Source organism: Hoplias malabaricus, chromosome 3 (assembly GCF_029633855.1).
Source record: "Hoplias malabaricus isolate fHopMal1 chromosome 3, fHopMal1.hap1, whole genome shotgun sequence".
Taxonomy (NCBI): Eukaryota; Metazoa; Chordata; class Actinopteri; order Characiformes; family Erythrinidae; genus Hoplias; species Hoplias malabaricus.
The window spans coordinates 53,370,766-53,389,481 of NC_089802.1; the positions used below are offsets into that span (position 1 = coordinate 53,370,766).

At 38.9% G+C, this 18,716-nt stretch overlaps 1 protein-coding gene across 1 annotated transcript in view; it reads right to left on the minus strand.

Moving 5' to 3' along the window:
• Positions 1–10,032: 10,032 nt before the first annotated feature.
• The window catches only part of oca2 (oculocutaneous albinism II), a 115,767-nt gene continuing 107,083 nt past the window's right edge, over positions 10,033–18,716 (minus strand). The window contains exon 23 of the mRNA XM_066666312.1: positions 10,033–10,126. Within this exon, the coding sequence (XP_066522409.1) occupies positions 10,039–10,126 (88 nt within the window). The 3' untranslated portion in view covers positions 10,033–10,038. The remainder of the gene's footprint in view (positions 10,127–18,716) is intronic.

The following is an 18,716-nucleotide window of genomic DNA, read 5'->3' on the forward strand; positions in this document are numbered from 1 at the left end:
CTTAAGTGAACACGTCTCCACTGCTCTAAAGTCCACTGGTGGCATGCTTTACAGCACTGCATCCAACATTTTGCACTGCACTTGGTAATGTAAGGCTTGGATGCAGCAGCTTGGCCATGGAAACTCATTCCATGAAGCTCTCTACTTGTTACCCATTTGGCATCCGATCACAGTACCACGTTGGAATTCACTCAGCTCCTGAGAGCGAACCTTTTTTCACAAATGTTTGTAGAAGCAGTCTGTATGCCTAGGTGCTTGGTTTTATACACTTGTGGCCATGGAAGTAATTGCAACCCCTGTATTCAATGAGATGGACAGGTGAGTGAATACTTATAATATAGTTAGATATTAAGGTCTTAAAAAAATGAACATAGTTTGACTGCAGACATCAAACCAAAGTGAAGTGTTGGATGAAACAAGAATAGAGGAGAGTTCTGAAACTCTCTGAAACCTTCTCTCCAGCAGGCTCCAACCATTAGACAAGCATACAGCACACAGATTACACAGAGGGTGTTGGAGCCCCACGGTAACGAGTTATTTAGTGGTAACTAAAGTTAATCAGTGCTGGCAGCTGAGCTGCAGGTCAGTCTGTTTAAAAGGTAATTTGCATTAGGTTTCAGGCCTGGGAAGGCTAACTGAGGTGAGAAAAAGAAAAGGCAGACAAGCACCGAAGGAGGATAAAATTGCAACAATTTAACTGTAATGAAATACCAGCTTCACCTCCTGTGTCACTGCCACCCAAAAGCCTATTTATACCCTCCCATAATGCAATTTCCTGGTAACCTTACTACCCTGGAGAAAAGTAATTTCACTTAAAATATTAGCAAGAAGAGAGGGAAAACTAGAGCAGTGCAAGGCTTCCTTAAAGAAAGAAAGGAAGAGAGAGAGAGAGAGAGAGAGAGAGAGAGAGAACATAAATACTTCAGAGGCATTGCACCAATCTACTGTGACGTGAACCTCCCAGAGGATTGACACTGCAGCAGCACAAAACAACCCTAACACGGGCATTTACATGCATTACACAAGATCAAAGAAGCACAACTGTAATTCTTTCACTCTCTTCTCTCTCTGATAAGAAAACACTAACCAAAATGTGCCTGAAATCTGGTGCTGATCAAAGACAGGCAGGTAGAAAAGAGGCAGATTCACATTGGGCAGTGTGGAGGTGCAGGAAGAGTTAAAGTTTGGAGAGTGCTGGAGCTCAGGGAGACTGAGTCGCCCACTCAGTCTTGTGCTATTCCTCCTCAGACTGATGGAATCACAGATGCTGCCGATCTGGGTTCAACAGTGGCTTCGATTTGGACCAGTACATGAACAGCTTGACAAAGAGAAAATTGAAATCTGTCTCAATAAACCCATTACCTAGAGACAAGCGCACACACAACAGAGAAAATAACAAAGCAAAAAGCTAAATGACAGTATCTGCTAGACTGACAACTGTGCACCATTTGAATTCCAAATAGTTCATATATTATATATTCAAAGTAAAAAAAAAAACCTGTTTTAAACCGTGGCCTGAGAAGAGGTTTGTTTGGTCAGAGTACTTGGCTTTGACCAGGAAATAAATAACAAACGACAAGAAGGAATGTGGAAACAAGTTCCATCAGGCAATGCACAGGAAAATTCCACACAGACTATTTACACTACATTTTTGTAGACACTTCCAGTAAGTGATTTCCCCTATGGGGGGCTGGAGGGAAATAAAACTGCTCAGGATTGGGTTGTGGATCACTGAAACTGCATTCTCTTGAGTGATGGATCTCAATCCATTACCTCTGGGATGCACTGGAGTGGAGTTTGCAATCCAGAGCTAATTATCTAACATCAATTGACCTTACATTCAAGACTGAATGTCATTAAAATATCACAGTAATGTTCCAGCCTTTAGTGTAAAGACTTTCTAGAACATTAGAGGCTGTTGCAAACTGAGCAAACTTAACATGATACCCTTGAATTCAGAAGTAACAGTGGGTGACTACAAACTAGAAGCCATACAGGGTACTGACCTAAAATGTGGTCTGAGTACCTGGCCAGGAAATAAATCACAGATGATCTGACACATTGTGCATAGTATTGTACCCTCAGCCCTCACTGCTGTACATCGGATAATTGATAATTCAAGCATTCATCTTGAATAGAAAGCGGTATTCAATAGTTCTAATTAGGTAAAAGTCAGAAAACGAACGAGAGGCTATGCTTATAGATATATAAGATTGCCACGCTCTGGCTCATCTGGCGGTGTGTGCAGGATCAGCTGGGTGGGCCTGGCTTAACTTAAGCAGCCAATGACTGTCTAGATCCCGAACACCATCAGGACAGTAGCATCCAGAGGAAACCCACATAGACACGGGAGAAGAAAAAACAAAACAAACAAAAAAAACACCTAATTCCTCACAGTTAAACAAGGCAGGGATTAATCTCACAACACCAAGCTGCTACCTATAGCACTACTCTTGTTCTTGGATGTTTTTCAGTGGATTTTATATTGTTCCCATCAATATCTGAAATATAATGCATCGACCAAAATTAAGAAATATCTTGACAAATGGCCGTATTGTCCAGCCTGCATGAAAGCAAGTCACAGTTTTAAAGCTCAGAGTGTATTTTTTCCCCTACATATATTGTTACTGTCTGTTTGATGGCCATGCTCATCAGTTGATTTGTCATTTAGCATGCTATTCTCTTATAATCAGTTTAATCTCTAGAAACTGACAATAACTGATTCAAATTAAAGTCATTACTATAGATCTCACAAGAACCGATACTTAGGTATCAAGTCAATACCCAAATTCTGAAAATGATACAGTTCTTATTCCCTGTGGTACCAGAGGTACCGACGGCTTCATAGATCACCCAGACCACACAAGGTCAACATAATAAGCCTACATGCTAATAAAACTAGAAGTTACGTATGGAAATATTTTGTGTTTGAGTTTGACAACCAAACCAAACCGCTGCCTCACGAAGCCTGAAGAGCCTCACACACAATGCATACCGGCACTTACCTTAGGCTGTTCTCTTCAAAACGAGACAAAATTTTAATCTTTTCGTTAAACCGTTTGTTTGTAATCCTCATGTTTGTGTAAAAAGTACTGTAAAAAGTAGCTTAGGCTCTCAGCATTCCAACGACACATCAATCATAAAAGTCTGTAAACCAACCTGGGCCAAGTTATGGTGGACTCACACAGTGCAAGAGATGACTCATATGGTTTTATTTGGCAGCAACAAGCTCAACAAATAATAATCAAGACAGTAAATATATGTTTTCTACAGCCAAACAGGGTGATGATCCCACCTTCCAAAACATCTAGCATTTAAAGGGGTAGAGTCCTGGTTTAGAAAGAACAGTAAACACAACAAACTGGAAAAAAGTGCACCATTTTCTGAAAAAGACTTTACATAAAAGCATTTATGTGGACATGCATTTGTTTCATTGGTTTATTTTTGTATCAAAATTGCTATCAGGAATCATGGAATTTTAGTGGTATTGGTACTGACTTACACATTTCTGGTATCGTGATATCCCTAATTATTACTATGCTTTATTAATATTCACATGCACTTTGAAATAAAGCCCTAGCTACACCTCAGCTCAGCAGTAAGCCATCTCCATGGAGACATGATAAATGGCCACTGGATGTACTTCCTCTGCTTATTGAAACATAGAGCTAGGGTCTTTTCAGAGTTCACTCCAACATTCAGGCGCACTAATCAAATGATGGTTGTCAGTGTGGAGACTAAGTTAACAGAACCCTATCTGATAGCCACAGCACATTCTGGGTGAGTTTTTAAATCACAGTGTTCTGAAAATTATCTAACCAAGGTGACAAAGACACTGGTCACTTTCTTTAGTCACTTTCCAGACAGATATATATTTAGGCAAATGACATCCAGCGTCTTACTATTCCAGATAAAGACATTGCTGTAGTCTTTTTTCTTTCTTTTTATAAAAAGGAATTATTTCTTTGTTCTTCTCTACAGTAGATGAAAAGACCAGACTAAAATCCCTCTGTGACTTTCAAAAGGGCACACATACATTAAATTGGCCTCTAACAAGTTCAGAAGACTAATGCATTCAGAAACATCTTGTCCTTCCATTTAACGATCTCCACAAAAAAGAAAAAAGGAGAGACAGAAAGAGAAACAAGGTTCAGTTCATTCATAAAACTGCCTGAAAGCCAGCTCACCAAGCCCTCAAATAGAACTGCTTTCTTTAGAGAAGTATCTGGTTTAGAGGTGTGACCTCTACTTCATGAGAAGAAATGGTTCCTCCTAGCATTCCCTCGCAGGTCAATAAGTAGGTGCCGCCTGAGTGTGTTAGAATGTTAGAGTGTTATTTTCCTCTTTGATAAATATAATGAAATGAAGGCACAGACAAATGCAAGAGGGCAAAATTTGCTCTGTGTATGAAGTGCAATTAAAATAACTGTTCTGGCTCAAAGAAGAAATTGGGTCCTGGGTAAACAGCTTGCGCAGAACAAAACGTATCGGAAATGTTTTCGCAACTGTCCAAATGGATGTATTAGTCCAAAGAAATAGAGCATGAAGTGGAATGTGTCATTGTTGCTGTGTAATATTTGAAAATGGCATATAAGGTCACCCACACACCCTTTCTTCTACTGATGGACAGAACAAAAGCCATAGTTTTACACCTTGTTACTCCCAAATGTTATCTGCTAGACAAGGTTACAAGGATTTCACCCATGTTAGCTTGCTAATGCTCTGCTGAGCTTGGGCTTAAGCGGAACGCTGGGTGAATATCTGGCAGATGTTATCACAGAAGCGATGTTCTCGTGCCATATGTGATACTGTCGAGGCCGGCTCCTGGAACCCGACACTGAGTCTAAGAGTAACTGACATTAAAAATTTTCACTAAAAATCCAGCCCTCCCAGTCTCACTCTCTCACTCATAAACAAATGAGAACTTTTTTTAATTTAACATTTATCGTGTAAGTTAAACGTCATTACACAACTCAAACTCAGAATATGCATTTCTCATTGTACAGATATCAGTGTCTTCTGCAGATAAACAGGTTCCCTATAACTGCAGATACAAGGCAGTACTTCACTATCTGCTTAGCCTTACACACACACACACATTTCCAGAGCTGATCCCCAAGAACACAGGTAGCTAATCTTTGCATATGAGCATATATGGAACAAAAAGATTTAGATTAAAACCCATCAAGGTCATGTTTATTATACTAGCAAAGAACATGAGTTTCAAAGTGCAGTTCATCCATTTGTAACTTTGGGTGCATTTATTTCATGGCCAAAATTTGTAGATAACCAAAATGTATGCTTTTGATCTGACATACACAAACATGAGTGAGCTCAGGTAATGATGTGTGCTAGTAATGGGCATACATTAATGCAATGAATATCACTCATCTAAAGAGGTGTGCACATTTTTAAAACATTGCATTGTATTATATTAGTTTAGATTCAAGTCTGTTTTCACCTAAGAGTTCAAGTCAACCAAATACAATAAGTGTGTGTACACAGTACCTCCAGTTGTAACATGAAGGAAAATTTGTCTAATACCCACATTTTAACAGAGCTAAAGTGCAGAAATGTCACGTAAATGCAAATTCTTCAGTTTATTCGTCCCTAAACAATCAGTGTAATTATATTCTTTGTAGAGGGCCATTTTAAAGACGCCATTTTGTTATTTGGACATGATATTAGGCTTATATCGATTTGCTAAGCAGCTTTTGATGAGCACAAATCAATAAACTAACTCCAACTGCCTGCTGAGTGAACGCTGCTGTTGCTTTATCTCCGTGACTAGACCACAGAAAACAAAAAGGGAAAACACATTTCAACATTCAGCAACTAGAGCTTAGACCTACGAGAGTCCACCTATTAAGAACTAGTCTTCCTAGTCTTTCAAAAGTTTACAATTTTGAAACATAGCCACTTACATATTGTTTTTGTTTGTTTGTTTGTTGTTTTCACATTAAGTTCTTTTGAGCCTTCATCAGCGTTCAAATCTGTAGCAGTAAAGTTATATCTAAAGTTTCTATCTTTATGCTATTCGTGTATTGTTGCGTTCGGTTCAGTTGCTTCAGTTACTGACTGAGTTACCATTGAATCTTGTAACTCTTAAAAGCTAAAATTATTTAAAAGAGTTTTCAGCTTTAAGTGTAAGACTGGTCGTTAATCTCCGGAGCAGCGTCTCATTTTTACAGGGCTTTAGAAACGCTTAATGGCTGAGTTTAGAATTAGCAAACAAACAAATAGTGATTACAGAGCATTTAAGGTAACTGCATAAAGACACTGATATTCAGATTATTTACTTACATTTATGTGGCTTTCAGAAGAACACAAAAGAATGACAGATCTTTTCTTCTTTCTATAAACTTCAGGTAGTTTGTCAGGTGTTAAATTTCCGCAGAACACATGACCTTTGGAATATCCCAGATTCGTGGTGGGGTGTTGATGTGTGACACAAATACATTTGTTTGTTTGTTAACGTAATGTAATAGATGACGCATGAAGAAACGATGCTTCAAGACATCTCATTCAAAGTCAAAGTTTTTTGGGAGAGAATTCTCTTCATATAAGGGAAAAGTTCAGTATTGACAAAGTTTTCAGTGTGGGTATACATTTTAATGTACAAATAAAGCTTAGTTAAATATAAGAAATGATTTAGTGACCGATCCATTTTAAATAGAGGGCACCACACACTATCAATTCAGTTTTGTTTATTTAGAAATAAAATCACATTATTACGCAGAGGTGAAGTATTGAAGCCTAAAAATCATTTCAAATTTTCTTTACAAATTTGTAAGGACACTGAGCCCAGCCAAATCATCAACTGGGGATTTTGCAAAACAGTTGTGAATGTCAAAGGAACAGCTGGAGAAACCGCCATTCTGCTAAAAGGAGTTTTTTTATTATTATTATTATGCCCTCAAGACATAGGGAACAAGGGCATAGAGCAGGGACAGGCAATGGTGTACAGCGAGAGCAAGGTGAGCCTTATCCAGGGCCTAAGAATGTCAATAGGCTGGCAAGCACTTCTTGCACACCAGCCACCTACTCACAAATGTAGACACACAACGTAGACAGTGAGTCCAGGTCACTCCCCAATCTATGACAGATGCTAGTCTCAAAGTATACTACAGGGACTGTCTCTGGAGTATGAATATTAGCAGGGTACACTAATCCAAGGAAATTTCATAAAGTGAAATATACCACCAAAAGTACTCATCTTCCTTCAGTCCCACAGCATGTTGGGAGGTATTTAGCAGTGCGCTGAACTATAGCTCGGCTCTGTTGAGAATATTTAGGCATGTACGGAATATTCTGCTTGACTGCTCCATTCCTCAGCATTAGCACTGACATTTCATGGTTGCTGGAGTCAGTCAGGTTCCTCCACTTTTTCTCTGCCTCTGGCTGCAGAACTGCAACACACTATATTCTCCACTTTCTCATAGGTCTGTCTTATCAAACACACCGGTGAATAGGCCTATCTCTAGTAAATAACAGTGCATACAAGTGCAGTGAAAGAACTTACATTAATTGGAAGTAAAATTCAATTACAGACCTATACTCAGCTGACTATTAGACCTCACAATTGTACATTTGCGCAAATAGGAGAAATGACTTCTTTTGAAAGCTGGCACCATGGACAGGTTTTAATTGTCAGGAACATTTTTAATGCTGTCCTTCAGAGAATTCACAAAGATTTCACACCTTTTCCATGCTAATAACTTCCCATTACTAGAGACAATTAATGGTTGTACTGTCCAATATTTCACATTTAATACTCATATATTTATAGTGCACATAAACCACTACATTTGTAATGAATATATGCATGAGTATGTATGAAATTGATATATTTATCCTGAGAAATTATTCTCATAAAGGGCTAAGACTTAAAATGGTGACCTTTTCCAATACAGATAAAATACGGTATATACCAAATAAAAAATATATATAGTTTAAATGAATAATGGAGTTTAAATATAGATGAAAAATAGTTAAAATCTATAAAATACTTCAACTGCAACTAGGCTGGATTTGTGCACTGTGATGATGTCATGTGGTTGCGCTGAGCTAAAAATGTTTCTCATAAGTTATTATACACTAAATATGGAAAGGCTTATGTTTAATTTCAGATATTAGTTGACTGTACTCAAGTCAAAAGAGAGCAACCATTTAATTTCACAACCAAAATGGCCTGATAGGAGAGGGATTTTATCTTTAAAAATAAATAGAGTACCTTGCCTTTTAGTAGTACTAGACATGTACATCATACTGAGGCTTAAATGATTTAGGGTTCACTTTAACAGTCTGATGTTGAAGACAGAATCATGGTTAAACGTCCAGATAAGCAAATTATGTCTTTTAGCCATAAAACCAAATGACTCATGTTCTTCTAGACCACAAGATCTGTACAAACAGTTATATGTAAACTAGGAATGCAGTAAATCAAATGTGAACATGTTCATTGACTGAAAAAATAAATGAAGAGACTGAAGAGATAAATTATGAGATACAATCTTGATAGTACAATAGATATGGCCTTTAATTTCAGCAACTGTCTATCCCAGAGCATGATTACAGAGTAAAACGGCAAAACAGCTGACCATTCTTTACAGCAGGGCTTATCCACTGGGCAACGGAGGGGCATAGGACATATACTGGTGGCTGTGTTCAAAAATAAATATGCAAGAGTAAATGTAATTTAAAAGTTAAATGTAATTGGGACTTTTAAAATAATTATTAAAAAGAGAGTGATTATTAGCAGTGATCCATGTCTTTCATTAATCCAGCGAGAAGTAATTTAAAGTTGCTCATCTAATGCTAGAGTTAACAAAATACTTCAAAGAACGCTAGAGTATATCATCAGCCGATCATTTTATCATCATCTGTTAATTGTGATTAGAGTGGTGGGCTGTTACTAGAATTAGCTAAAAGAGCACTCATACAGGGTCTGATTTCACTGATTAAACAGCCAGTCAGTCAAGCTTATTTGCATTTTTCCATTTAAACAGGCAATTTAAAGGTTTTAAAGGATTTTAACCACATTTACCCTCAGAAAAATAAGGAATTATTATGACCCATGCACCTGGTGCTTGAAGTGAGTTTATGTTTACTGACTTTTACCAAGTCAGTGACAGACTAAAGACGTCAAGGACTTACAGAGACTTTACAGTGGTCTATTTGACAACCGTACTTCTGCAGAGTGCTTCAGCTGACCAGGCTCTGCCCATAATGGTCTGCTCATGGATGTGTTCTGTTGTAGTAACAGGTAGTAAAAGTTGGACAGGCAAAACCTCATTGAGAATAAGGAGAAATAGCAGCGACTAGACAGATTAGGTGTGTTGGTGGGAGGGGCATTTAGGATGAGGTTTGATATTAAGTCCAGAAGAAGGGTTGATGACCACTGCTCTAGACTTGACAAACATAAGCGTTAGCTACATGTCGTGGGTTAACCAACTCTATCATTTTGAATGTGATGAAATTTGAATTTGCATTGTAACACAAACATGATTCATTACAGGTCAGTTAAGACTGAAGAATGTGGTAAAAAGTTGTACAAGGCACACATGAATATCCCTTTCATCAGATGTTACAGTGCCTGTACAATACATCTAATCTAAGATGTATCAATAAATACAGTTTCTGGCCACACAAAATCATATACACTAAATTAATGTGGTTTAACAATAAAGAAAAAGGAATCTTCCTGTTTGTTTTAATACTTTTCTTCTTGGCAAATGTAAACAAAGTTACCAAAAACTCTTGACTAAAATGGCAATAGCACCATAAAAGAGTGGAATACACTGCTACCTCCAGCCCTCGAGTAGTTGCAGGCATTCTTGTTTGAACATTTTATCAACATTGCAGCATAATGCATGAGCTGCAGATCTTCTCTTGATGATCAACGCCGTCCACGTCTGTCATCCCACAACGTCAGATCCACTGTCACTTAGAACTCACACATACAGATTATCTCTCACTCACTCTCTCTTTTCACAAACACACACAGAGTCTCTTTGGTGGGTGGGACAGATGGTAGATTTAGGTGTTCCAGCCCAATCCAACGTGGGTTGCCAGCAGATAGCACATAGCTATCGTACATGTCATCAGCATCATGGGGAAGCCTAACCTGTAAAAGAGACCAGCACAAAGGTGATTTAAGCCTGTTGACTACTCTTAACTGCTATTATATCACTGAACATTATTAAAACACTGCAAGCAAACAGTAGTAATTTCACACATCCAGGCCACCAGAGCTCACTGGAGCCATTAAGTCACAAAACACCAAACCTAAATGAGACACTGAAGACAAACATTAGTTCAAATATTAGCCCTCAGATATGGTCAGTACATGGTGTAAAGTGATATTAATTCTTTTTTCATGTGGCCCATTGAAACAAAGATCTTAAATACATACACAGCATTGTTGGAATGCTAAAAAAATTCAAACAGTTAATTCCATTAATTCCATTACTACGGATCCGCAGGTTTGGGTCTCTCTCTTTTCTACCACACGTAAATATCTATTATTTAACAGAAATGACATGAATATGATTTTGTTTATGTGGTTTTATTTATTGCGTGCCTGTTAAAAGTAAATTCTTGTTTGTTTGTTTTTTAGTGTGAAGGGCATCCAGTTTAAGGCAGCTGTGAGAGTCTTCAGCAGATTGAGTGCAGCTCTCTGGTGTTGGGCGCTCATCCCAAGCGTGGAAGCCACCACCATGACACACAGCCAATTTGTAGCACTGCTTCTTACACACAAACACACTCGGTCACAGTCACTTGTTACTCCATCACGTTGGTCATGCTCGTCATCAGAGTGGGCTGCAGAATCTTAGACCCCCACAGTGGAGGTGAGATCTGCACAGTACCGTCACAGAGTCATGAGCCCTGCCAAAGCAATCAAACTGGCTATTTATCAAGCGGGATGATTTGTCAAGATTCATAGAATAGAGCGATGACTTCACCTGCAATGCCCCACTTTCTCCCAGGCATTAAACGTGCCAGAAACAGGTTCCTCCTATAACATAGGGTTAGGATTGTAATACTGAAATGACTGCTTTATTTTTGGGAAAATTCCACTCTTGGCTGTTGTGACATCCAATGCCTTAGGCATTTGTCTCATAGCTTTATTTGTACCTTCTCTTTTACCTGATTAAGACTATACTGCTTCTCTTGGTGTAACACCACCATGATCTTTTGATTTATTTAAATTAGCTTTAATAATTCTCCATCATTGCTACACCACAAAAACGATGGCTTAATAAATGTAACACTTCTGGATCTAACTTAGGGAAGAAAGAAATAAAATGATTGTTTTTAGGCCCATAATATTAGATATTAATTATTTCTTATGCACAGTTTATGGAAATGGAAATGAGCAGAGGAATTCTGCAGACTCCAACAGTTTAATCTGTACTACATTTGCATTTTTTGAATATAAATTTAATTTAGTTTCTATACTACAACCTTGTGTTGAAGTCAGAGGACCCCATCTATTTACAGTTCCAGTGCAAACTGTCATTAAGTATGTATTATTAATTTTTCAGGAGATACTTCTGATCAGATATGTAGCCATCAGGAAGCTGTCACTGTGTAAATGAATGAATATAAAATAATATAATTAAAAATATTATATAAAAAAAAGAAAAAAAAAAAAAAAAGCCTTTCCAAAGTCATTGTAGTAAAAAATGAATTTGAATTATAACCTTTCGCTGTGGCCTTTCTATGTAATACCAGACTGTTGAACTCCCATTCTGCGTGTGGATTTCTGAAGCAGGAGCACATCAATAGGTTGATCTGTGATGAGGCAGGGGTTAATCAATAATCCGAGTCCAAATGCTTGGAAGTTAGCAGGTACAAGTTTTTCCATTATGGACTTATAATTCATCCATAACCTCTTGAGCTTCAAACCTCTCTCTGTCTCTGACTCTATTGCACGAATGGCTCCATTCTGAACAGTAGGAGTCTCCCACTGAGGAGCATGTTTGGCACATTACCCGCTTCATTGAAATGATATTAAAGTCTGCATCTCTCTGCATTAAAACTGATTCAAAGGCTGAGGATGCAGCAGGCGTCCTCTAAGGCCCACCCCCATTCATTGTAAGCAGCTTTCCTTCTCTATTGAATGGCCAGCCACTCTCAGAAGCATGACAACGGTCTTTTTATACACGCCGTGATAGAAATGTCCATCTGGAGAGAGGCATTACCAGTGTAATTACAACCAGGCCCTGGTCATAATCTCTGCTCTCCATCACCACCCATCAGTGCCCTTCTGACCCAAAGATCACCACCCAGCGTCCACTCATCTGCACGTCTGGATTACACTGGAGCCCTCTGATCAAAGAATCACACTGAATAAACCAAACAAGGTAACAGAGTAAAATCTATGGAATGAACGAGGGCCATAGTAGTTGAAAGCAGATAAATCACCACTATTCATCCGTGCGCTTTGGTACTAAACGTTCTTAAAACATTAAGATCTTAAATCTGGGTATTAAACATCCATGCTCAACAAAATCCCCACTTTTCAAAATCAACACCTAAAGTGCTGGATTATTCAGCTCTGCTCAGTGTAATGTTCCCTCCAAGGTCCCTCATGGCTCTGTACTAGGCCCCATTGAAGTGTCTTTTTGTGTGTGTGTGTGTGTGTGTGTGTGTGTGTGTGTGTGTGTGTGTGTGTGTGTGTGTGTGTGTGTGTAAATTTTTTTTTTTTTTGTAATTCCTTGACATGAATGACTTGATTTGAGGACAGAAAAGTCTTATTTTCTTGGTTTTAGGACAGATGTTTTTTTGTCATTGGTAAACATTGCTGGCTCTGACTCTGAACGCTAATCGAATTTTAATGCTATATGTTATGTGATTAATTATTCATAAATATTCTAATTATGTAAATATGAATTTACTTTTAAATCATACCACAGAACAACAGCAATAGCTCTTGATTTCTGGGGGTTAATTTATAGCTCGAAGCTTTACTGTGTGGTAGTGAGCGGGCAGAAATGCGACTGATAAAACAACCACACTTCTGCCCGAGCAGCAACACGGTTTACTCAGAGCAAATACCAGGCCTTTCTCACTCCATTCTGCTCCATGAAATTTTAATGAGTCCTGTTTTGTTTGCATCAGCTGATGTAAAAGCAGTGGGGTCCTATAGCCAGAACAGGGAGTCCAGCTCAATGCTGCCTGTGCAAAGAGTAATGGAGTTTGAGAGTCAGCAAGGTGCACTTGTGAGCTTGAAGGCCTTGGATGTCCATTTAGGCCCTGCGCACATATTTACAGCACGGTGGGAAGGGGGGCGGGTGCGATTCGGGAAGTGGTCAGAGTGGCTAGATCAGTACAGCAAGTTCTGAGAGAGAGAGAGAGGGGGAGAGAGAGAGAGAGAGAGCAAATGGAAGGCAGAACAAGCGTGTGAAGGCTAGAGAGACAGAACACAGGATGAGAAGATCAAGGAGAGCAGAAAAAGTGGAGGAGGAGAGTGAACAGATTGTGCTCTGAGGGAGAAAGTGCTGGGGTGATACAGAGCCTGATATCCTGCCCAAACAGTGAACGGCCACAAGGCAAACACAGAGGAAGCAGGGGGGTGAAACATAACAGCACCATCTCTCTCTGTTTCTGTTATTCTCTAGTGCTCAAATCTCTATCAGTGCCTATATGGGGAATTAAGGCAGGAGAAAGCATTGTGTGAACTAGATGTGGTCAGGCTCCATACTAGAGGCAACTGCATTTCTAAAAATGTAAAATTTTATTTAACGAATAAAAGGACACAGAAAAGATGTTCAGTGTTTTCAAATAGAAACAATTTTACAAACTGGTGCCTGCAGCACACTCAAAGCAGCTGGGATTGATAGGTGTTTACCACTGGTCACATCACCTATTCATTTATTGTACTTTTTAATTGTTTGGGAATTGAAGATACTTATCGTTGTAAATGGCATTTTTGCAAGTGGCATTTTGTCCATTCTTGCTGTATACAAGACCTGAGCTGTTCAAAATTCTGTGGTCACTTTTGTCTGGTTCCCCTCTTCAAGATGTGCTGCCATGCATTTTCAATAGGAGACAGATTTGGACACAGACAGGTCAGTCAAGCACATGCAATCTGTTTCTACAAAGCCATGCTGGCATTGTCCTGCCGAAACAGACATGGAGTTCCAGGGAAAAGAAATCATCTTGATGGCAGCATATGTCTGACCACAAGATTGATATAAGCCTCTGCATCAAAGGTACAGTCACATATCTGCAGATCACACAGGCAGTGGGCACTGATCACAGGGGCTGGGTTTGCCACTTTTCCTTAGTAAAATTCTGGATGGGCTCCTGAGGGCTCAGCACTTTCCAGTCTTTAATTTTACACACAAATTTCCCCTGACTCCCTGAATCTTTTTATTATGAACTGTAAATGGTGAAAGATCTAAATTCTTTGCAATCTTGATCTGAGAAATGTTGTCTCTGAACTCACTGAGAGTTCTCTCACAATGTTAAGCATAAAGTGATGAACCATGATCCATCATCGCTTGCAAAGACTGAGCCTTTTGTGAATGTGTGTTTATATATTTTGTATTCACCTGTGCAGTGTAATGCTTCAGAATAATGTGACAAACATTTTCCACAAACTTTTTACTTTTATTTTGCTCCTGTCCCAGGTTTGCTGCAGGCATCAGATTGTAAAATGTGCACTATTTAGGGTACACAATGACATGGAACTTCTTGTAATTGAACAAATTACAGCTTTTAGTTAAAAAAAGACTTGTATCATTATTATACACTAGGATAAATAAATAGGTTAATCCCACCGATTTACAATCTACTCAGGCTTTGGCCAGAGGTAATAAAAATAGTCAAATATATTAAAACATAAAAGCCATTGATAGGAACTAGTGAACTGTCCCAAAGGAAAAAAAATAATAAATCTGACCATTTCAGCTGGTCTATTTGTATCTTCATTTTTTGTGAAAAATGACAAAAATGAAGATTTTTCTTTTGACAGCATGTGAATATATTGAAGGCTGTAATTAGTTTCCTATAGACCACAACTGAAGGTCCTGCTCCATAACTTTAATTAGAAATTCTCAAATGCTCAAATGAATCTGTTCATTTCTAAGAATGTAATTATGTTTGGTTACGTCCCTCAGAGTAAGACTTCACTTTGTTCCTTTACAAACACACACACACACACACACACACACACATAGAAACAAATTTAGCTAGAATGAGTGACAGGTAATTTACTAAGAAAGGTGTGCAGGAATGTAAATTAGCAATCACTGTCGTGGTCAGCTGGGAAATCCTCTAATACTTCAGAATGAGATCATGAGCTGCACATCTTCTCTGGCTGAGCCTAAAGGCCAAGGTTAGAGCTCCAGCTGCTCAGCTGCATAAAGCAGGTGTCTAATCCCCTGCAGGCTTGCGGACAGGCGGACGGTGAAAGTTAAGCAATGGCAGCTAGACAGGTGTGTTGTTTTTGCTGTTGTGTATGACTGGTGTATTTATGTGTGTAAGTGTACGACATGGCCATTAAACCGGGTGTGTGTGTGAGCTGCAGGTGTGGTACTGGGGCAGGCCAAGCAGCTAATGCACGCTGTAAGTGATGTGAGCAAACCAGGTGTCTAATTCATAGCTGCTCATCTGGATGAATCAATGTGCAGTAGAAGGGGGAGTTTGAAGGACGCAAAACATTAAAAAGATTTACACAATTATGAAACATTTTACATGTCAGATCAATTAAAACAAGCTGGTATTTGGGCACCTTAAATCCTTATAAACAAATACATTCTAAATCCTTTCTAAGTCCACGAGCAGCTACTTCAGTTCAGTAAATTTATAAGAGCAGCCATGTCATAAAGATTACAGATGTGGGCTTAAGACCAGAAGCTCACTGGTTAGTCGAGTGGGGAATTTGTGTCTTTCAAATGACCAGTGCTAAGTGCTTCTAGCACTGTGTTCAAAACTGTGCCCAAAATATTGATTTTCCACTGTAGTGTCCAAAAACACAGTGGACAATTTTCAGTGAACACAAACAATCCCACAGAGCACTGCAAAAATGTAGTGTACAACCCATGCACACTAGCAGATAGCAGATTACACATAATCCACTGGGCGGTTTAGTAAAAAGAGGTAGTGTCCGAAATCATTCACTACTCTCCTAAATTCAGTTCCCTATAATAGTACACTATATAGTGAATAGGGAGCCATTTGAGACACAGGGTATGTATAAGTAGATTGACCAGGTTTGACACCAGCTCGCCCATGTTCCTTTGAAGAACATTAAAGGAGAGTGTGTATCAGCCTGCAGTAGTAAATAACATCTACTCTTTTAAGGAAACTTTACTCTAGATATTTGAACATAGTTGTAAGAACCTAGTTGTATTTAAACAACGTTACTTAGGTTACACTGTAAACATATCTGTGGATTATACTGTAAAAAAAAACATGACAGTAAATAATGTTTCTAATAATGTTTCTGTAACAGTGAAATATCATAAATATGTATATCAGCCAAAATTGTAAAATTTTAAATTTAAGAAAATATATTCAGCAATTTGTTTTTTTGTGGAAAACATGTTTCCACCAAAACTGCAAGTATTTTACCTTTTTTTTTTTTTTTTTATTGGAGGTTCTGGTTTCCACAAATGGCAGTTCCAACATGCCAATTAATGCAGTTCCACTGCTCCAGAGCTCAATGATGGGGCTTTATTTCCTTCTTTCCCACACAACACTTTCATGGCTCAAGTGCAGCTGCTCTAGAGCATCCCATTCTATTTTTAATGCTTGTCAATGAGGGTAGTATAAACCATTTGTGTATGTGCATCCCAGGTCCGTTGCCAAGTCCATTTCCAGTTATGCAATTTGCTAGTATCTTTTATTACTTGTTATCTACATTAGCCTCATCCTCCCAGTGCAAAAGTAAAGGAAAAGCCAGACACATTCTGTCCGACTACAGCTGGTAAGAGAAAAATGCAGTAAATGACACTGCTTTGCCAAAGCCTTGTATGGTACAAACCTACATAAAGGCAACATAAAAATGTGAAAAGCAGAATAAACAATTATTAATTTTTGTTTATAATAGAACCCAAGTCACCCTTTTCCATTCTGTCTGACATTTAATTCTACAGCGAGTGATTTATTGAGGTCCTAACATCCATTATGTGAAACGTAAAGGTAAAATACATGGTTTGCTTCTTTAAGAGCAGGAAGAGGAGGAGGCTGGCATTAAAGTCAGCAGGATAAAGGCCGTCTTCCTCTGCTCTGAGGCGCACAAAGCAGAGCTGGTGAGGGGTAATTATGGGCAGGATGCAGGCTGGGTGCCTCCCTCAGTCCCACTGTTCAAAGGCTGGGATTATCTTCACCATCTCTGCTCTTGCTCTTTGCTCTTTAATGGGGAGGCCCCAGATGGTTTGTCATTTGGACACTCACCATTGTCCTCTATGGCAGTGGCAGCAGACACATGGCTGACTGTTAGGGCCAAAATGGCTTGGCACCATCACTGAGAGCTTCCATGTGATCCATGCTCTGAGTTTGCACTGACTACCAGTCATCACAACAAAGACCAATGGACAGACACACACACACGCATTGCTCATCAAAAGTTTTGGAACATATAGTCTCACAAGCCAGACTTCTGCCTTTCCACATGTGACCAACAATGGCCAAACTGGTCAGGAAGTGTCTATTTGACTGACATGCAATGACATCCTATATATATAATATGCTCATCTGCCATTACAGGTAGCATACTGTGATGGCGGGACTGGGACCTGACTCGTGGAGAAACAAAGGAAGCTGGTCCTTAGCTCCAAGACGCTGTCTAGAGTGCTGAAACCCCAGTGTGCTCAGAGTTTCAGCACCACTGTATTGGAGCTGTAGTGGAGTGGAAAAACTCACAAACCTCTGGCCATCGATAATGAGAACATGAGGTATTCATGATAACATGATAACATAAAAACACCACCCCAGCCTCAGTAAGGTAAAGCCATCTTAGTAACCACACTAATTTCCCATTTTGTCTCTTCTCCTCAAAGGGATGTTAGCAGACACAAGAGCAGGAAACTTCCCATTTTGGATTCTGCCCTAGGTGCTTTGTTGTCTTCTCCTCTTGGCTCCAACTCTAAGGCTTTTCCTCAACTCAGTTCTTTGGGGATGTATTGTGAGGGTCTCTTTCAGCTGCCTTAACATAATTTTATTTCCTTTCATTTTTTATATTTGTTTATTAGCCTGTCTCTTTACGGTATAGGTTTCTTTATATTAGGACTGACATTATTATTATTATTTTTTAAACATTGATATATAATATGTGTGTCTGTGCATGTGTGTGTCCCACCCCACATTTATGGTTCCTGTCTCAATATATTGTGTTAATTTTGACACCAAATTTAAGACCAAACACAGTAGGACATAAGCCTATGTATAATGGTTAACAGGTATGTGTGCTGTTTTTGAAAACAACTTTTTATTGACATGATACACAGTGGCAGGCAGCCTTGTATGAAATCAGAGATACGGCTACACTGCAGACTGGATATATTGATTTATTGGAAGCTAAATCTTCAATGGCAGCACACTGTGAATAAACAGAGAAACTCTGAGAGAGACTGTGCTACAAAACAAATTTAGTATGATTTCTGGGGCAGTGCACCCTAGAAGAGCTACTTTTCACACACAAGCAGCAACAACTCTGCACTTGAATCAGGAGTGGTTTTCATGCACAGCATTAAAATCAGGGA